A 22,762-nucleotide genomic window follows, 5' to 3' on the forward strand; every position below is an offset into this window, starting at 1 on the left:
TCTATTTTGAGTAATCTTTATGGCCCGTTACCATAATTTCAATTATCAATGTACAATGAATTAGTTTTTCAGTGTTTAGAACATGAAGTGACTTATTGGAAATCGTGGACTATCTGGATTTATTATTTTTCTGTAAATATCTACATATTTTTAAATTTAACAAGAAAAAAAATTTGTTGAACAGTGTTAGTACACAAAATAATGAAACAATATTATATTTCCGTTTTAGATGTGTCTTCGTAGTTTTCAGGGGAAAAATCCGGTTACAGACTTTTGAGCACCAACTTGTATGAAGCGGCCCCATTGTGCGTTGTACAGGAAAACTTTATATGACGAAAAATAAGGGATAGAAAAAGTATTTAAACATACAAAATACAAATACTGCTGGAAGTATTTAAAATACAAGTACAAAATACTTCTGTAAAAATGTATTTAATTACAAAATATAAATGCGTATTTTGTATCTGCATTGCAAGCACTTGTATTTGAAATACTTAACATATCTACTTAACATTATGCAAAACAAAGGTACATTTCCCAAGGTTTTAGAGTATTTCTAACATGACTGCAGTAAAAAATTATTCCTTTCCGAAATTTGAATTTCGCACAAAAAATGGGGTGATTTGACCTATTGTGCATTTGTGTGGCTCAACAATATTTAATACTATTTATGACATTCTAAAACCAAATACTATATTACATAGTTTAACTAATATCTACAAAATTTATTGTTCTAGGAATTTCAACACATTCTCTAAACGAGGCGGAATTGGCTCGCGACTTTCAGCGCATTGCCGCCAAGCGTAATCTTGCAACAGAAATCCGTATTCCTCTACAAAAGAGCATATCTACTTCCTCAATTGTTGCTAAAGAGGAGATTAAAGGGCGACATCTCTACGACAGTGAGGATGAGAACCAGACCCTTTTACGTGCACATGTAAAAATTGAGGCTTACGACAACGTAGAAAAGCGACGTAAGCGCGGCTCACTCTTCTTTCGCAAGAAAAAGGATAAAAGCAAGATGAAGTCAGGAGGGAAAACTGGAACATGTGATGCTTGCGGTAGCAATATATCAATGTCAAATATTAAAGAACATCAAATGGAATGTAAAGCCAAGAAATCAGGTGCTGGCAGTAGTCAAAAAATGCCCTCAGCTGGCATAAAGAAAGGTTCTGAAAAGACAGAAGGTGGTCAAGATTTCTACGATGGAATTGATCAAGGAGGAAATATAAACGATGATGCTCCATTAATCCGTTCGGAATTTCTTAACGACCCTCCCATCGAAGCACAAGACCTCGGCGCCGACTCTGTACTGGGAATTGCAGCTGAAGAGCATGACTCATGGTCGCCCAGCGTACCAAAGGATGTTTTAAAGTCACTCAAAGAAAAACAGATCAAAAGACAGGAACATATCTATGAATTTATTATGACTGAAAAACACCATTGTCAGACCCTACTTGTTATGCAAAAGGTTTTCGTCGAGAGCTTAGAACGTCATTTTCCCTCTATGAATATTAATAATATGTTTCCTCGTTTATCCGAACTAACAGAGTTACATATAAGCTTTTTGAAGAAACTGCGCCAAAAACAAAGGGAGCAGTACGTCGTTGAAAGTATCGCTGATATATTGTTAGATTTGTTTTCATTGGAAAAAGCGCAGCACTTACGATTAGCGTACGGCGAATTTTGTGCTAATCACCGAACAGCATTGGAGCACTTCAAAGCATGCTTGACGAGCCGCGATCAAACATTTGCTCAATGGTACAAACATTGTTTAGCCAACCCACTGTTAAAGAAGAAGGGTATTCCAGAGTGTATACTCTTTGTTACACAGCGTCTTACCAAGTACCCTTTGCTGATTGAGCCGCTTCTGAAAAGCGCCCGGGATGATAAGTTGGAAGCGGATAAGCTACAACATGCTCTGAATCTAGTAAAGGCCTTGCTTATAGATGTTGACGCATGCGTTGCAGAGAAAGAGTTACGAGAAAGACAACTTGACATTTTTAATCGCGTCGACCAAAAATCTTTCGCTATCTATAAAAATAAACCTTTTCGCAAAGCTGATATTGGTATTGAATCACGCCGCAGACTGAAATTTGAGGGCCTTGCCACTTTAATGCAGGGTCGTTCTAAGATGCAAATAGTATTAGTTGTCGTACTTACGGACTGTCTTTGCTTTCTTGGTGAGAATTCAGCTCACAATAAATACACATTTTTCACACCAGAACACAAGGCGGGCGTAGTGCCATTACAAAAGTTGTTGATACGTGAAAAAGCTGGAACGGAAGCACGCGGTATTTATATAATTTCATCGAATCCATCATTTCCAGAAATGTACGAGTTGAAAGTGCAGCAACCGAAGGATAAAAATATCTGGATCCAGTCGATACGGCAAGCTGTTCTGGAATGTCCATCTTCAGAAGTCATCGAAAGTGAAGATCTCACAGCTGAGGAAAAGCTTCGTATAGGTGTCAGCAAACGTGATCTTATTGATAAGATCAGACAGAAAGATATTGACCATGCTATTTTACTGGAAGATAAGGTTTTCCTTCAATTGAACTTGCTTAAGGAACAGAATAACTTTTCGGAAGTGACTGCAGCATCTGGCCCAAATAACAGCAGTGGCGCAAGTGGTACCTTAGTAAATGGAAGCTCTATGAATGCATCGAATTTTCTGGCTACATTCGGTTCGTATAAGGATTTGGTTGGTGTGGATTGCAACACCACCGAATTGTGGAAGTACGTGTTGAACACGGCGCAGAGCATTAGTCAATTGGCTGCCATGGTGTACACCGCATCAACTGGATTGCCAGTGTCGCGTTCTGTAAGTTCGGTGGGTGAAAAACAAAGTGGTAACTATGCGTCCCCTACGTTGCCCAAACGTGCTGAAACATTTGCTGGTTTTGACGAAAAACGAGGAAAAAATTGTTTTCCTTGCCGTGATATTTCAAAAATGTCTACATTGCAATCCTTGACGCCACGACTTCAGGAACTTGAAGAGAAACATGATTCCAAAACAGGTTCGTCATTAATAACTTTGAAGCTGCATTCATCATCTAGTAAGACGTATCCTACGAGCGAATATGCTACGACGCTTGGAAGTGAAGATATTACTATCAAGGATCACAATTATGCAGCATTACAAATATCGCATCACTTACATACTCTGCTTTGTATTGTGTCACAACAGATGACCACCGTACACAGCTTACAGTTGCAGTTGGCATTGTATCGTGAGAGTCCTCGCGTCGCTTACACGCATAATGATCAGTTGGAAGAGCTTCGAAATTTGCAAGACAAATTACAAGAAGAAAAGACTGCTTGGATACGCCAGAGGGAGCAACAAGAGCTGGAATTAGATGAGAAACGGGCGCAGCAAATTAAGCTCCAAGAGCAAATAAAAGCCGAACAAGATGATATCAAACAACAACGTGAACAACTTTATCGCAAAATGGAACTACTTTCCAATCAGGGATTGTTACTATCGCCAAATACGCCGTTGTTGATTAATAGTCCTTCAATACCCGTAGCCGTTCCTTCCAGCGATGATACACATGACAGTCACGAGGCTGGACACTTTAAAAGTGACACGTCAACACCCATTACATTAGCACAGAACACTGTTGATCGACGGAAGGACAAATGGCGTACATCTTCGACGACCTCTAAAACTCCTCCCGTTAACCTACTTAGTGCTACTAATGCGCCAAAAATAAACCAGACTTGCATTAAGCAGAAAATTCCAATGAAACTGTCCTCCCTCTCCTCGACCACATCCCAAAGTTTCACATCGGGTAGCGGCAAAATCGATAAATCAGCCAGCTTCAATGCAAGCTCGTCACAACAACAACCGATCTGCACTCAAATGCTACCACTTAAGCTGGCGGACAAACGCTCATCTACTTCCAACTTTAGTGCATCGCAAATTGCTACACAACACGCACGCACTGGAAGTTCTCCTGCAATCATTCAGCATCCAAATACCAGGACGACAACCTCACCATCACCACCTACGGTGAACATGAGCCGCACCGATTCTTCGTCGACATTTAATTTGAGTCAGCGACAAACTAATGCAAGTACAACACCGGCTTCATCCCGTAGTCCACAAACTATAGTGGCGATGGAAAATAGCACTGGCTCATCAGTCGGAACCAATCCTTTTAACCATCAAAGCAAAAACAACAAAGCAAAACCAGATGAAGAAGAGATTTACTTCTGACGCTCATTTTCGCCAGAGGTTGAAATTTAAGTGTAAGATAAAGAAGAATTCAACCCTATCGTACTTATTTTTTGTCTTTGAACCAGGAACTTGAGCCGGATGAAAATTTTCGTCGTTTCGGTTTTTTTGAGGTTTCGGTTCGACTCCACTGTTCGGGAATTGAAAAGGACTATATATATTTGTGTTATTTTTATTAAATAATGATAAAAAAATATATATCTATAAACATATATAATTTATGTCATACCCTATATTTAGTGGTTTGGTTTTCGGTTCGGATCAAACATTTGTGGAAAATTTTGGTTCGGTTAATGGTTCAGTTAATTTGTTGAAAAAGCGGTTAATCCGGTTCAAAATCGGTGCGGTTCAAGGTTCATTCAGGTGAATGCATAAGCACTTTGTAACAGCTCAAACAAAAGACTCATACTAGATTTTAAGATTTAAAGCATCTACAGCCCGATTCTGTGCACTTGATAAATTCAACATATTTTATAATTTGGCAATTTTTTATTTTTTATCAAGAATTGGGATTCTAGCACAGAAATCAAAAGCTCTTTTCTTGATGAATTATCAAGATTGAAAATGCTATTGACAAGCGGTTACAAATTGAATGTGAAAATTATAAATTTTGTATATGAGAAAATTGTCTCTATCATTTAAATTCCGCATGTGCCGGTATTTGAACCTGCGACACATCGAAATTATAGTAGACATCTATACCCACTCGGTACGACAGTCAAAAGCTTTTTTGCTTTTAAACTCATATTACTCACATGTGAGAATAAAATAATTTCACCTCATGTTGAAATCAAGGCGAATTTATATAAGGTGGTTGTTTCAACAGTATTGAGTAGCGTTTCCTGGTCAAAATTTTATATTTTGCTAGTGAGTGAAAAACAAAATACAAGTAATTGTATTTGTTGAATCGATACCACCTTATATGAATTCGCCTTGCGAAGAAGGGAGCTTTTACTTGATACAAATCTTAATAACATTTCTTTACAAATAAATTATCAAGAAAACACAGAATTGGGCGGCTAATTTATTTGCATTGTCGCTACTTAAAATAAGTGTATTTAAGAAATTGGCATAATTATCTCGGAATTCACGTACTTTAAATGTGATGTTTGAATTTGCTGTAATAAAGACATCAGAGAAAAAGCTAAACTTAAATTTTAAAGCTGCTTAAAGAAAAAATCATTTGACTTAAAACCTTGTAGCCTACGACCTTTTCAAAAATCCGCACGAACTTATTATTGTTGACATGCGCATTTTTGTAGGCAATACATATTAAAAATGCATACATATGTTTTTAGATTTTCTGCCCAAAATAAATATTTATTTCAGTATATCCACTGATTATAATAAAATGAAAAACGTTAAACTACAGCCTTACGTTTTTTTTTTCTACATAAAGAAAGGGGTGGAGGCCCGACAGAAACTGGGGAGCACTGTTTTATAGGGATTTCAGTGGCAAAACTACATCGATGTTTTTCCTCGCATCGTTGCATCGATATTTGTCGATGCATCGGAGGGCGTACATCGATGCATCGATACGCATAGAGTTTTCTCCACTATGGAATTAAAACAAAAGCAATTTCAAACAATATAACAAACTTTTATTATGGTGACTCAGACAAGTGTTCACGTGTTGATTTTTTTATTTAAGTATACATAACATGTCTCAAGTTAACGCTTTTTATTATTTTTTATAGAAATATTGTTCATGCTTTAACCAAAACCATGTAGTACAATATTTCAAACTCAATACAAAATTTATAAAAAAATCAACAAATTTTCATCAATATTTTGAACTTTTTAATATGAGTATTTGGAAAATTTTTGGGTATGTAGTTATATAGCTCATACAATTTTAGTATAACAAAGTGCAAGTCAGCAAAAGAAAAAGTATTAAAAATGAAAGCAATTGAAACCTGCACTTTATTATACTAAAATTTTATGAGCTATAAACTGCATCTTGCTTCCTTTGAATTTCAGACAAAGCGATGTTTGGAGGTTCGATGTACTAGAGATGTCAGTTTACAGAAAACATCGATGCATCGACTACTTATACATCGAGTGGAAAATTTTCGATGCAAACGCAACAACAACGATATGATCCTGATAGATGTCTGGTTCAGTTTATGATCCGCTCTGTTTGTTTTGTTTCACTAATAATTTGGCAATATGGTTTGGTAGCACTGACAAATGAATGTATACACAAAGAGATATTCTGCCATTGTTTCTTTTAATTTGTTTCAAATAAATCGCCTTAATGTTAAATATTTATTTGTTGTTTCACACGCAGGGCTGCCAACTTGGCTCAAACCGTGGCATTTGTAGCCCTATTTTACTTAAAATGGCACTTAATTTTTCAATTTGGCACAAAGTGCCAAAATGGCACTTTTGAAAAATAGTAATATTTCAATACATTTTTGTGAAATCCTTTGCGTGGACTTATTATTCTCAACTAAAATTTTCTAATTTCTTTAGTGTATACAGCTGGTTGGCATTGGACTTTTGTTTTAGGAATGTATTTCTAATTTTAATGGTAAATGGGAAGAATTAAAAATAATGGCACTTTTATTTTTCTATTTGGCACATTTTGGCACTTTTTTATCCTCAATATGTCACTTCATAGCTAAGTATGGTTGGCAGCCCTGTTCACACGTATACAAATAGCGGCAGCTGAGCAGTGCATTTAACGCACACAGTCTCACTCATTGAATCGTTTGAATGTGTTATACGATGTTTCCACGCTTCGCAATGTGTTCTCTCATTCGTAATTCGCTCCCGCATTTGTCATTCGCCATCCAATTACCCTTTGAAATACGTAATTCGCCATAAAAAATTTTGAGGTAATTCATATCGAATTACCATGCGAATGACGAACGAATCGGTGCCTTCTCTAATATTTATCGGAAATATATCGAAATTTTCACCGGCCTGGCCCATTTGCTGGCACTTTCTAGTTGCTGGGAAATAAGTTAATAAAATATTCTCTATCAGGCATGTTCTACAAATCGTACGATTTCAAATCGGTGCGATTTACAAAATCTATTTCGGAGGATTTATATTAAAGAGGGAAAAATTTGGCGCTAAATCGATGGACATAACGTAAACGATGTGTTTCTAGCAGTTTCCATTTGAAACATTTAATACTTTGATTAAAAATATACAACAATACTTTGCAAATCGCACCGATTTTAAATCGTACGATTTGCAGAACATGCCTGAATATAAATCAAAATCGTTGACGATAACTTAAATTTTTTCTCCATCTTCGATATTTGCATTACACAAAAATAATAATAAATAGCGAAGAACAAGAAGTAGAGATGCCAAACTAATAACGAATGTGTCGTGGAAACAGGGTAATTCACGAATTACTTAGAGAGCGAATTACGAAGCGTGGAAACGTCGTATTAGTATGCCGACCACTGGAATACAACAAGACCGATAGAATAGTATTCGTTTCACCATGGGAACCCAGCAAACACAGTCTCTAACGTTAGAGAAATTTGGATTTCTACATTAGATAACTAGGGTACTTCTCTAATCGTTCTCGAGTCGATGACGAAGTTAGATAATTATATTAGAATTCGATTCGAGAACGATTAGAGCAACAACGCAAATTCAAATAAATGTAAAGAAGCAATATTCCAAATGAATTACTCATAAATTATTTTTAAGTTCAGATAATTCATTATTATTTAATTGTGAATACATTTAATACAAATTTTACAAACAAAGCAAGGCAAAACAGCAGTTTGAAATTCACACTCGAATCCCATTAGAGATCAACATTGGAATACGATTGGAAAATCAATATTTTCTCGAGTCGAGAACTATGCCCCATTTTTGTTGAGATCGTTATGATTCTCGATAGTTTTTCGAGTCGTTCTCTAACGTTTGAGATTGGAGAACGTGGCTAGTCCTCCAATCATTCTCCAACCGATAACTAACCTCAATGTTTGCCGGGAATACAAGATTGCGACCATGAGAGGATTTTTGAGCGTAATTTTTGAGTGACGTCATCTTGGTGCAATTGCGAAAGAGAAAGGACAAAACGCATAGGAAAATATGTAAACAATGCAGAATAATTTGATAATATTAATATTAAATGGTCCAATTTTGCAGGAATTAATAAATATGCAAAGTTTAATTAAATAGGAACACGTAGAAATGATTTTGGGCGTGTAGCCCTTTAGGTAAGTACGACTTTCAGCACATGCCGGATGTTGGAAAAATGCATGAAATTATCAGGCATGTTCTGCAAATCGTACGATTTAAAATCGGTGCGATTTGCAAAGTATTGTTGTATATTTTTAATCAAAGTATTAAATATTTCAAATGGAAACTGCTAGAAACCCATCATTTACGTTATGTCCATCGATTTAGCGCCAAATTTTTCCCTCTTTAATATAAATCCTCCGAAATAGATTTTGTAAATCGCACCGATTTGAAATCGTACGATTTGCAGAACATGCCTGTATATCTGTGTTCTTGTGGAATAGTAGCTTATGTCGGGAAGCAGACTATAGTATAATGCGGAATTCTCTTTATTCTTTAAACGATAAGGAATTTTTTGATGAGACTTAATAAGAATATTGATTTGCTAGTATCGGAACTATTTCTTGCACGTTTATTTGCCAAAAGTCAGTCGCTATCAGAGGTCGAAAATATCCCTCCACTTTGAAAGTGTCCCAAAATAGCCATCACTATTTAAGAGAAAAAATAACCCACAAAACAGAACAGGTGGTTTATTTTTTGTAGATGTGTGCTCCTCTCAGTGGGAAAGGGTTATTTGCATATCTTTTTCCCTTGCTGTTGGACACGGACACTTATCGCTGGAAGAGGAAAAATAAGTGTTAGAGCGCGGTTACGCACGAACGTGTACGCAGGCTACCATGGAAGTGCGTAGAAACATATCAAATTTGCCGTTGATAGAGAGAGAGAGAGATAAGCAACGTCAACGTCACGGTCATGCGGTGGCAAAATATCAATAAAATCAATACCCAAATCGATAAAAATATCGATAACACAATCGATACCCGAATCGTTAACAAATTTGATAAAAATAACGATAACAAAGCCGATAACATTATCGATAACATCGATTAAAATATCGATACGCAAAGCTATAACAAATTCGATAAAAATATCGATAACAAAATCGATAAAACTATCGATTATTATATCGATAAGTCCCGAGAAATACCGAAAATCCCGAAATAGTTCCCAGGCTGAGTCTCTATATAATTTTCTTTATAATTACCTTTATTTTAATGTTTCTTCCTTTATCATCTTTATGTTTATCATTTTCTACATCTACACATACCCCTTCACCTTTGCCCTTATATTCACTCTAAAAAGTGCATGTAAAATTACTACTGAAAAGTGTTTGTTTTTCAATCAGAATGTGTGTAGATATACGCACAAGATGTTCAAGATTTTATTTTGAACATGAGATGTTTAAAAAATACACATAATGTGTTTAAATTTGCAAAAATTTTGAACGTAAAAATATATTTTTTACTAATAATAAATATCAAGTGCCTGGGGCGGACCCAGCAGTAATTCTTGGGGTGGAAGGAGGATGGATTTAAAAAATCACAAAAGGTTTAAAAAACTTCACAAATTTAAAAATCACCGCAATTAAAAATTTTTAGAGTTTTGATAGTTTTGAATTTCTTGATGTTTTCAATTTTAAATAACGAGTTGAATTCCAAATTTTCTAAACTTTCAAAAATTTGTGAATTTGAGAAATTATATCAGAATAATTCAATATAATGATAAATACTAGATTTCTAGAAATTTTTTATTTTTCTAAAATTTTGAGAATTGTAGGAATCCTAACAAATTCTTTCTAAGTAAAAGTGTCGAATATGCAAAATTGATTAAACAATATTAAAAGTTTTCGAATGTTGAAAACATTTATATATTTCGTCGTTTTTGAAAATTTCAAAATTTTCGTAGTTCTTGAAGATTCAAAAAAGTTTTGGAGGTTAATGTTTTCAAAATTTAAAAATATAAAACAAATAACTTAAGTACGAGCACACCTAAAAGTTAAACATTCTAAAAATTGAATTATTAGCAAAAACGAACAATACCAACAACCACATGATCAAGTGAATTGCAGCGGAATAGCTGCGCTTGATTGTGTTGGCATAACAAAATTAAAAATAGTGGAAAAAAGCAAACGATAATTTACAAGGTGTACTTAGCACGGTGCATAGGCAACTGGCTGAGTCAGTGGGATCGTCGGTTCGAAGCCTACTGAAAGAAGTCTGATGAGGAAATGTGGTGATTTCCGAAATAGCTATCACTTCTACCATTTTTTCAAATTATTGTTGCTTTTCCACAATAAATTTTCATTAAAAANCGTCGGTTCGAAGCCTATTGAAAGAAGTCTGATGAGGAAATGTGGTGATTTCCGAAATAGCTATCACTTCTTCCATTTGTTCAAATTATTGTTGCTTTTCCACAATAAAATTTTCATTAAAAAACGGCCTCGAGCTCAATAAAAATTGTTGAAAAATTTAAAATTCTCAAACTCGGTTATATCAATACAAAATTTTGGGAATGTTCAGAAAAGTGGAAAATTTTTGGATTCCAATTCTTTTAGTCGATTGCCAAAAGGCACGCAATGAGATATCAACGAGTATTCGAAAAGTTTAGTTTATACGAAAAACTATCATAAATTCATGAATATGGAATAGATACTTACCATCGCAGACTGCAGCGTCTTTTGTTTACAGGAATTATTTCTCAATAATAAGCTTCCACAGTCCAAACAAATCACAAAATGACAATATACAGTGTTTTCAATCAGTTGTAAGTTTTCCCATATCTGGGGAAACTTTGCGGATAAACTGTGAGGAATATACTAATTGATTAGTTCACAGACGGAGCTGAATGTATTTCCAAGATTTACCAACTGAGTCGCGCGTCTTTCAAAATTTAACGCTTCTAGATGAAGGCTGCTCAAATAACAAGCTTAGTACACAACTAAAATTTCAAACTCAAGCGAAATTTTACACCCTTTTTCCATGAATTCAAATTTTCAAAAGCATCCATTCATTATATATTCTTGCAATGATATTTCACGATATTCAGGGAAATTGAAATATTTTCGGATTTAAAATATCTCATTCATCATTTTTTACAGTTGAATATTATGAATACATGTTCACAATTCCCCCTTCCCCCTGGATCCGCCACTGTTAAGTGCTCATATTTACTAAATTTTAAACACTTTGTGTGTAATTTTTCTCTACGTGACAAATTTCGTTTGTAAAAGTAAACAGACAGCGTTTAATTTTGCACGCATTAGGAGAGGAAACTGGTTACCTCTCTTTATATGCGTAAATTTAAAGAATTTTTTTAGAGCAAATTTTAATTATTTTATGTGTACACTGTGAAATTGTGAACAATAAATGTTTAGAACTCAGCAAACTAATTTGAAATATGTTCTACGCCACACATCTGATAAGTAAAAGTAAACGGGCAGTGTTTAATTTAATCAACACCGTGTGTAGATTTGCATTCATGAAGAGAGGAAACTGGTTACCTATCTTAATATGCGCAAATTTAAACAAAAATTTTTTAGAGTGTTAGTAAAACTTTAAATTTACCTTGATCTTAATTTTTGCATTTATCTTTACGCATCTTTGTTTTTGTTCTTACTTTTAGCTTTGCCTTTATCCTTTTCTTTATCAATAAAATAAAATAACTTATTTTCGGTGTATCATATTATGAATGTGCATGCTCTCTTCTTTGTCCTAAATGTTCGCACATGTACATTAAAGTGGTACAAAAATGTATGTAAAAAAATAAGGTCGGATTTTTAATGTCGGCACCCCCTAGGATTGTTCTATATCGAAAAAAATATCCCCTATTTTTTTATTCTGAAAAAAAAAACAAAAATAGGGAGTGCTCAAAGCGCTCAAAGTTTTCCATGTATTTTATATGNCTAAATGTTCGCACATGTACATTAAAGTGGTACAAAAATGTATGTAAAAAAATAAGGTCGGATTTTTAATGTCGGCACCCCCTAGGATTGTTCTATATCGAAAAAAATATCCCCTATTTTTTTATTCTGAAAAAAAAAACAAAAATAGGGAGTGCTCAAAGCGCTCAAAGTTTTCCATGTATTTTATATGGGGGAAAAACAACTTTTCGTAGAAATAGTGTAGAATTCTTGAAAATCAACAGTTTTCAATCGGAAAACTTTTCTTATCTTCAGGANCCTAACAAATTCTTTCTAAGTAAAAGTGTCGAATATGCAAAATTGATTAAACAATATTAAAAGTTTTCGAATGTTGAAAACATTTATATATTTCGTCGTTTTTGAAAATTTCAAAATTTTCGTAGTTCTTGAAGATTCAAAAAAGTTTTGGAGGTTAATGTTTTCAAAATTTAAAAATATAAAACAAATAACTTAAGTACGAGCACACCTAAAAGTTAAACATTCTAAAAATTGAATTATTAGCAAAAACGAACAATACCAACAACCACATGATCAAGTGAATTGCAGCGGAATAGCTGCGCTTGATTGTGTTGGCATAACAAAATTAAAAATAGTGGAAAAAAGCAAACGATAATTTACAAGGTGTACTTAGCACGGTGCATAGGCAACTGGCTGAGTCAGTGGGATCGTCGGTTCGAAGCCTACTGAAAGAAGTCTGATGAGGAAATGTGGTGATTTCCGAAATAGCTATCACTTCTACCATTTTTTCAAATTATTGTTGCTTTTCCACAATAAATTTTCATTAAAAAACGGCCTCGAGCTCAATAAAAATTGTTGAATATAATTGTTAAAAGGCCAAAAAAATAACAAAAACAAATAACTTAAGGACGAGCACACCTAAAAGTTAAACATTCTAAAAATAGAATTATTAGCAAAAACCAACAATACCAACAACCACATGATCAAGTGAATTGCAGCGGAATAGCTGCGCTTGATTGTGTTGGCATAACAAAAATGAAAATAGTGGAAAAAAGCAAACGATAATTTACAAGGCGTACTTAGCACGGTGCATAGGCAACTGGCTGAGTCAGTGGGATCGTCGGTTCGAAGCCTACTGAAAGAAGTCTGATGAGGAAATGTGGTGATTTCCGAAATAGCTATCACTTCTTCCATTTGTTCAAATTATTGTTGCTTTTCCACAATAAAATTTTCATTAAAAAACGGCCTCGAGCTCAATAAAAATTGTTGAAAAATTTAAAATTCTCAAACTCGGTTATATCAATACAAAATTTTGGGAATGTTCAGAAAAGTGGAAAATTTTTGGATTCCAATTCTTTTAGTCGATTGCCAAAAGGCACGCAATGAGATATCAACGAGTATTCGAAAAGTTTAGTTTATACGAAAAACTATCATAAATTCATGAATATGGAATAGATACTTACCATCGCAGACTGCAGCGTCTTTTGTTTACAGGAATTATTTCTCAATAATAAGCTTCCACAGTCCAAACAAATCACAAAATGACAATATACAGTGTTTTCAATCAGTTGTAAGTTTTCCCATATCTGGGGAAACTTTGCGGATAAACTGTGAGGAATATACTAATTGATTAGTTCACAGACGGAGCTGAATGTATTTCCAAGATTTACCAACTGAGTCGCGCGTCTTTCAAAATTTAACGCTTCTAGATGAAGGCTGCTCAAATAACAAGCTTAGTACACAACTAAAATTTCAAACTCAAGCGAAATTTTACACCCTTTTTCCATGAATTCAAATTTTCAAAAGCATCCATTCATTATATATTCTTGCAATGATATTTCACGATATTCAGGGAAATTGAAATATTTTCGGATTTAAAATATCTCATTCATCATTTTTTACAGTTGAATATTATGAATACATGTTCACAATTCCCCCTTCCCCCTGGATCCGCCACTGTTAAGTGCTCATATTTACTAAATTTTAAACACTTTGTGTGTAATTTTTCTCTACGTGACAAATTTCGTTTGTAAAAGTAAACAGACAGCGTTTAATTTTGCACGCATTAGGAGAGGAAACTGGTTACCTCTCTTTATATGCGTAAATTTAAAGAATTTTTTTAGAGCAAATTTTAATTATTTTATGTGTACACTGTGAAATTGTGAACAATAAATGTTTAGAACTCAGCAAACTAATTTGAAATATGTTCTACGCCACACATCTGATAAGTAAAAGTAAACGGGCAGTGTTTAATTTAATCAACACCGTGTGTAGATTTGCATTCATGAAGAGAGGAAACTGGTTACCTATCTTAATATGCGCAAATTTAAACAAAAATTTTTTAGAGTGTTAGTAAAACTTTAAATTTACCTTGATCTTAATTTTTGCATTTATCTTTACGCATCTTTGTTTTTGTTCTTACTTTTAGCTTTGCCTTTATCCTTTTCTTTATCAATAAAATAAAATAACTTATTTTCGGTGTATCATATTATGAATGTGCATGCTCTCTTCTTTGTCCTAAATGTTCGCACATGTACATTAAAGTGGTACAAAAATGTATGTAAAAAAATAAGGTCGGATTTTTAATGTCGGCACCCCCTAGGATTGTTCTATATCGAAAAAAATATCCCCTATTTTTTTATTCTGAAAAAAAAAACAAAAATAGGGAGTGCTCAAAGCGCTCAAAGTTTTCCATGTATTTTATATGGGGGAAAAACAACTTTTCGTAGAAATAGTGTAGAATTCTTGAAAATCAACAGTTTTCAATCGGAAAACTTTTCTTATCTTCAGGAGATTCCCAGTAATAATACGCAATTGTCTCTTTAACCATTTTTTCATAGTAACTATATTTTATAGATCCTCCAAAACCCCTAGAAAATGCAATGGAAAAATCTTTAATCATTAAAAATGGTTAAATTAACAATTGGATATTAATACTGGAAGTCTCCTGAAGAGAACCACAGTTTTCCGATTGAAAAATATTGATTTTTAAGAGTTGTATACCATTTCCACGAAAAATGGTTTTTTCTCCATATAAAATACATGGAAAACTTTGAGCGCTTTGAGCACCCCCTAAATATTTTTTGATTTCAAAATAAAAAAATAGGGGCATATTTTTTTCGATAGAGAACAATCCTAGGGGGAGCCGGGCATTAAAATTCCAACTTAATTTTTTTGGACCACTCTAATGTACATACATATGTGTACGTATATGTCGTGTAAAGAAATGNCGTTTGTAAAAGTAAACAGACAGCGTTTAATTTTGCACGCATTAGGAGAGGAAACTGGTTACCTCTCTTTATATGCGTAAATTTAAAGAATTTTTTTAGAGCAAATTTTAATTATTTTATGTGTACACTGTGAAATTGTGAACAATAAATGTTTAGAACTCAGCAAACTAATTTGAAATATGTTCTACGCCACACATCTGATAAGTAAAAGTAAACGGGCAGTGTTTAATTTAATCAACACCGTGTGTAGATTTGCATTCATGAAGAGAGGAAACTGGTTACCTATCTTAATATGCGCAAATTTAAACAAAAATTTTTTAGAGTGTTAGTAAAACTTTAAATTTACCTTGATCTTAATTTTTGCATTTATCTTTACGCATCTTTGTTTTTGTTCTTACTTTTAGCTTTGCCTTTATCCTTTTCTTTATCAATAAAATAAAATAACTTATTTTCGGTGTATCATATTATGAATGTGCATGCTCTCTTCTTTGTCCTAAATGTTCGCACATGTACATTAAAGTGGTACAAAAATGTATGTAAAAAAATAAGGTCGGATTTTTAATGTCGGCACCCCCTAGGATTGTTCTATATCGAAAAAAATATCCCCTATTTTTTTATTCTGAAAAAAAAAACAAAAATAGGGAGTGCTCAAAGCGCTCAAAGTTTTCCATGTATTTTATATGGGGGAAAAACAACTTTTCGTAGAAATAGTGTAGAATTCTTGAAAATCAACAGTTTTCAATCGGAAAACTTTTCTTATCTTCAGGAGATTCCCAGTAATAATACGCAATTGTCTCTTTAACCATTTTTTCATAGTAACTATATTTTATAGATCCTCCAAAACCCCTAGAAAATGCAATGGAAAAATCTTTAATCATTAAAAATGGTTAAATTAACAATTGGATATTAATACTGGAAGTCTCCTGAAGAGAACCACAGTTTTCCGATTGAAAAATATTGATTTTTAAGAGTTGTATACCATTTCCACGAAAAATGGTTTTTTCTCCATATAAAATACATGGAAAACTTTGAGCGCTTTGAGCACCCCCTAAATATTTTTTGATTTCAAAATAAAAAAATAGGGGCATATTTTTTTCGATAGAGAACAATCCTAGGGGGAGCCGGGCATTAAAATTCCAACTTAATTTTTTTGGACCACTCTAATGTACATACATATGTGTACGTATATGTCGTGTAAAGAAATGCTTAACGCTTTGCTTCCACTTATGTAAGCCCACTTATATTTTTTAGTCTTACAATAACCCACAAATTAAGACACTTAAAAATAATAGTACCGGGATCCCGAAACCCGGGAGTCCCGGGCCGTTTTTGGGATCCCGGGATATAATTTAATTTACTACAAAATTAAAATAAAACGACATTCAGACACTGTAATTGCATAAAAGAGTATAAAATGCAACCCTACAAATAATCAAATAATATATTACAATTCTAACACTACTATTATTCTATGTTATAATATATATAACATATATATGAGGTATTCATATCGGACACCAAATTTGGTGTCAGAATTTCGATTGGCTTCACATTTTTCCTTTTTTCTTCGAATCTTATATCATATATCATAGATCATATATGTAAAATTTTGGATTTTTTCGTGATTCTGACTAAATAATCATGTACTTCTTCAAATTGTTATATTTCGGGTTCGGCTCATCGTAGAGACGTCATTGTTGACTCTCACAAAATAAGCCACCTCGTCATAGAAAACAAAATATTTTAAAAATAGTTCTTAAAAAACACCTATTTTTTTGGAACATGTTTTTTGCAGAGAATTAAACAAGGATTACGATGGTGTAATTTTAAATCCCAAATTTCCTGGTCTTTGCTATGCAAATCAACTTAAAAAGGTTCAACTGTTAATAGCTAACTTAACTTTAGGACAATCATAACCATCATATAGAAAGCCCGTTTCTTTATCTTCAAAACGACGTTAAGATGAAGTCTCTACGATGAGTAGAGCCCGAGATATACGATTTGAAGAAGTACATGAGTGGTCAGAATCACGAAAATATTTGAACTTTGACAGATCATATCCCCGAAGAAAAAAAGAAAAAAAATTCCTCGAATACGTGTTAGCTTATTTCATGTATAGAACCCAGAGTTGCGAAAAATTAATTTTTCTTCAAATAAACGGAACAGAATGAAGCTGATAAAACTATTAGTAATTATTCGAAGTCCTTCCAAAAGAGGTTATTTATAATTCACTAGAAAATAAATCTAATGTTTTTTTTTTATTAATGCAAACGAACAAAATCATAAATTTTAATGCATTAAAATTTTTTCATTAACATTAGTTTGGGTAATTTGATGAAACAATTTGTCATTAGTAGTAAGGAGATCGGCTCTACTTTTGGCTGCTGAACTCCGGACGTGGATGGACGGAGCGATGTTGAAGGCTGGAGAGGATGGCGACGGCTCCTTGTTGCTGGGCGTTGACGGCAACGTTGGTGGTCTTCTGGCGGCTTTTTGGGGATTGTCGTGGTTGGGGCGTTGGGTTGGCGATGGTGGGGCTGCTGGACTCCCGGGTGACTGACTGTGGCACGGAAGATAACGTTTGGTTGCTTCTGTGTGCCAATACCAGTGGCTTCCAAAGGCGAGGGGGTAGCTTTGTTTATGCGCACGGATAAATATTTGACGACCGACTAATGGTTTTCATCGAAATCAAAAACCGCACGTTGAAGTTTTAAAATTTACATGTCTTTCTTCAATTCAATTATATGTAAAAGAAAAACTTAAATTCGAGCAAAAAGGGTTTGGCGACCGCACGAAAAAGTGGTTGGAAAAATTCTATGTGTGTATATAGATTTTTGCTTTGTTGACATTTGTCAACTTATATGTCAGCTGCGCGCACTGCAATACCAACGCGCATTGCCAACCACTTGAAATCAATACAGATTACTTTAAAAACTTTACAATTCAAGTTAGGGTATTAATTAAATTCGTTTTACAAGTTGGATAATCAAGATAACAGGTAAATATAAATGTGTAGGTTTCAATTTAAGGAATTCAATTTCATACATAGTGCATTTTTTCCTTGAGTTAAATTACAATTTTAAGGAATTAAGTTTTCAAATAGTAATTCAGTTTAGAATAGTTAAAAATAGTTCAAGGTTGCGTTGGGTTAAACGGCGGGCGTAGCTCGTTTAAACAATTAGCATTATATTTTCCAGAATTAATGCATTGACATTTTTATTTGCATTAAATTTCAAAAATGATGCATTAATTTTTTACATAAACATTAGTGCTTTAAGGACCATTAAGGCATTAAAAATTAATGCATTTTTCACAACTCTGATAGAACCCATACACAAATTTTAAGCGAATCGGAAACATGACATCATTGTTTTTTTACGAAATCCGTCGGACTTGTATATAGTCATCTGAAATGCAAAAGACGTAACATCGTCACTGAAATGGAAAAAGTCATGACTAATATATATATTTCTTTCATAAAACGATGTGGGGAGTTGTAATTCGATGAAATCCATCATATCAATCAAAAAGTAAATTTTAAATTTTTTATAAGTTACGACTTTTTGCATTTCAGTGACGATATATACGTAAGTATATATACACTAGCAGACCCGGCGAACTTCGTCTCGCCGCTTTAAATAACCTAACGAAAGTGTTATGTCCGTCAAGAAGTTCTTGAAATACTCCAATTGTGCATCATTTCATAGCACGGTTAATCGCAAAATGAAATAAATTTGAAGAACCTTTTCCTCTTCACTCCCTGGCGGCAACAATGATCCGGTTCTATAGTGAATCTGTCCTAGCAGCTTTATAGTATAGCAGGTGGCAATTTCAAAAAAGGGTGCGTATCATTTTTCAACAGAAATCCTATATATGTAAAGAAAATAACTGTTACTTTCGGTCCCTTCAATATTCGCATTCGCAACCGCGGAGCTTCCGCATTAATTTTAACATTCACATACGCAATAATCAATGCGGATCTTTTGCGAAAGCGAATATTGAAGGGACCGAAAGTAACAGTTATTTTCTTACGAGTTAAACTTGGCCAAATATTTTTTATTCCCAACTAAAAGTCCTTTCCGGACAATAAACAAACCGCTTATCCAAATTAAACAAGTTTGGTATCAAATGAAAGAGGACTTAAATAGCTTTCAAACTGAAATGTCTAAACAAGCAAAGTCACCTATTGAAAAATATTTCAATAAAAAATGATAATTAATTACCATAGAACAAACCTTGGGTCAGGTATATGAATTTCTTTAGTATTAAATGATATAAAAAAATATATAAATAGAGGTGGTAACCTTCATTCGTTATTTCTGTTTAAAAGCTGTTTCAGTCCTCTCACATGATACCAAAATTGTTTAATTTTGATAAACTGTTTGTTTATTATCCAGAAATAAACTTTCGGAATAAAAAATATTAGGCCAAGTTTAACTCGTAAAGAAAATAACTGTTATTTTCGGTCCCTGGAATATTATGCAAGTGCAATGATAAAACGTATATCTGGTCAGTCACAGAAGAAAGGATCAAAAATGAATTACAAAAACTAAAATCGAAAAACGCTGTTGGCGTTACTGGTTCTCCACATTCAGAAACAACCAAAAGAATGAGAATGAAGAATTCTTTGGAAAACAACGGTGTTTAATCAACGATCTTGCCATGATACTAGATTGTGACGATGAAAGTCAGGAGGATACATACGACATTTGCAGACCGATGCAATTCCCAAAAAGGAATTATTGCACCGCAATAAAAAAAATAAATATAACTGAAAGTCCTCTCGACTGGTGCAGCGTCAATCGAAAAAAAATTACAATTTTGTCAAGTTTCAAGTTTTTCGCAGCGAGCGAGTAGTTATTTAGTGGCGCATGTTTGATTTACGACCCTTTAATAACTTTTATTGAATACAATGTTCCAATTTTTAAATTCAAGTACTAAAAAAAAAAATATTAAAAATTACTAACCTTTCCATTTTTTATTTAACTAAATCACCTAAATTATTTCTTAACAAGTAAAAAAGTCTAAGTTCGGGTGGAGCCGAACATTAAATACCCGGCGCAAGTATTCAATATAGTTTTTCACCTTTACGAAAACTACCGCTACATGGTAATAAGTGGTGGTTTTACGTCTATTTCAAACATCAAACATAAACTTATATAGATATATGTGGGCGGCATCATGCACATTTTCCAAAATTCCATAATGTTAATTCTTTTCAAGGGATTGTTGTTAGTATCAATTTTGGGTAAAATGAGCTTTATAAAAATGTGGTCGTAATTTTAGTCAGATTTTAATAACTTTCAACGTTTTGCCTCTATGGGGCAACCACTAAAATCATACCGAGTTTGGTACACATTGATCGAACGGTTACCGAGATACACATATGTGGTTTTAAGTAGGCGGGGTCACGCCCATTTTCCAACATTTTATTATAAGCGTACTTTTTGCTAAAGAATTATTGCAAACATCAATTTTGAATAAATTAGCTGCAGTATTGATTACTGATTTATCGAAGCTTTCGAATTTCTCTAAATTACCGTTATGTGGGATGTGGGCGTGGTTATTATCCGATTTTTTAAATTTTCAGCCGTTTGGTATGTTTTGTGAAAGCCACCAACTGTGCCAAGTTTGGGAGAAATTGGTGGAGCGGTTCCCAAGATATACACATGTAAACGTAAGTGGGTGTGCCTACGCCCATTTCCAAAAACTTTTAATATTCTCATTTTTAATTTAATTTCAAAATAAGTACACATACCAAGTTTCTTTAAGATATCTCAATTTGTACTCGAGTTATCGTGTGCACGTACGGTTGCTCTTTTCATTCTGATCATTTATGTATACATTTGTCTATATCTATCTCGATTCGCTTTGCCTGTTACAAACAGCCGTTATGTGAAAAAAGTTATAATACCCTTGCGTACAAGTGCGCTCGGGTATAAAAATACTTTACATCCGCATTCGCATTCGCATCCGCGGATGTTAGCGTTTGAACATCCGCATCCGCATTCGCATCCGCGGATGTCTAAAATTCCACATTCGCAACATCCCGGATATGTACATACACAGACTTATTTCAGATGAAGTATCTTAAAAGCCAGTTTCACGGAAGAAATTTCAGTGAAAAATGATTTTTTTCTGTCAGGTTCCATATTAAATTCAAATAAAAAAATAAATTTTCATTAAATTGATTTCATGAAACTGGCTGTTAGGGTATTTCGACAGGTGGTGATTTGCGATTTACCACTGCACAACTCAACCCTGCGGCAGGATTCCAGCATTCGCTATCGCTAATTTTGATCGCTAAGAATCTCCAAAAGAATAGCAGGCGCGCCTTACAACATACACCACCTAGTTACATGCTTCTCATACAACCAGCTTTGATTGATTACACATTGCATCTGTTACTTTTATATTGCGTGCTTTAGGCCCCAATGGCGATTGTCAGAATTGCACTGCTTGTGTCTCCGAATGAAGCTTTACCGCATAATAATGTTGGCAAATCGCATCCGTTGGGCCAATCGTAACACACGAGAGCTCGATATTCTCAATGATTCAACAGGTCGATTTAGTCTGACATTCACGGCACCTTTTCTTACTTGTCGATTTTTAGTAATAACACGACCTCATCACCAGCTGGCAACTCCGTTAAAATCCCTCCAGCCATTTAGGATTTCATTCACAAACATACCTACAGAAGAATTATATACACATTCAAAGATAAGTAACAGTCAGTACGTTTGTACTTTGCCATGCCCTCTTTTCAAAGAGCCTTTTTTTCTCCATGAGTATGGGATTGATTCCATATATCTCCACACGAAGTTCCAGTACTGTACCATGAACACTTCCAGAGATATGCAGTATAAAAAATTCGTATGGTATGGGAGGTCCCACGCCTCTTTTACAATAGCTCAAATTTTTCTCATGAGTATGCGATTGATTTCATATACATAGTGTCTCCGTGCCAAATTCCAGTACTCTACCATGAACATTTCTAGAGATATGCAATAAGAAAAATTCGACTTGTATGGGAGGTGCCACGCCCGTATAAAGTTAAAGTACTCTAACATGAACACTTCCAGAGGTACTTATTATGAAAAATTCGGTTTATATGGGAGGTCCCACGCCCCTTTTCAAATAGTCCGAATTTTTATTCAGAGGTAAGCAGTATGAAAAATTCGTATTGTATGGGAGATCCCACGCCCCTTTTACAATAGCTCCAATTTTTGTCAAGAGTATGCGATTGATTTCATATACATAGCCAGAGACATGCAGTATGAAAACTCGGTTTGTATATGAGGTGCACGCCCCTTTTCCAATAACTCCAATTTTTCTCCATGAGTATGTGATTGATTGCAT

At 34.2% G+C, this 22,762-nt stretch overlaps 1 protein-coding gene and 1 long non-coding RNA gene across 3 annotated transcripts in view; both read left to right on the forward strand.

The window, feature by feature from the left end:
* cyst (rho guanine nucleotide exchange factor 18 cysts) overlaps window positions 1–5,656 on the forward strand; it is a 151,648-nt gene extending 145,992 nt beyond the window's left edge. For both annotated transcript variants that reach the window (XM_017611325.1, XM_017611326.1), the window contains one exon: window positions 738–5,656. In XM_017611325.1, coding sequence (XP_017466814.1) covers window positions 738–4,222 — 3,485 coding nt within the window. In that variant the 3' untranslated portion in view covers window positions 4,223–5,656. The remainder of the gene's footprint in view (window positions 1–737) is intronic.
* Window positions 5,657–6,310: 654 nt separating this feature from the next.
* Window positions 6,311–11,404, forward strand: LOC108359452 (uncharacterized). The gene is made up of 3 exons (XR_001846926.1): window positions 6,311–6,514; window positions 7,553–7,554; window positions 11,394–11,404. It is a non-coding gene; the product is annotated as an uncharacterized LOC108359452 (long non-coding RNA).
* The last annotated feature ends 11,358 nt before the right edge of the window (window positions 11,405–22,762 follow it).

This window comes from Rhagoletis zephyria, unplaced genomic scaffold, assembly GCF_001687245.7.
Source record: "Rhagoletis zephyria isolate East Lansing unplaced genomic scaffold, Rhagoletis_zephyria_1.1 Rzeph_scaffold_00394, whole genome shotgun sequence".
Taxonomy (NCBI): Eukaryota; Metazoa; Arthropoda; class Insecta; order Diptera; family Tephritidae; genus Rhagoletis; species Rhagoletis zephyria.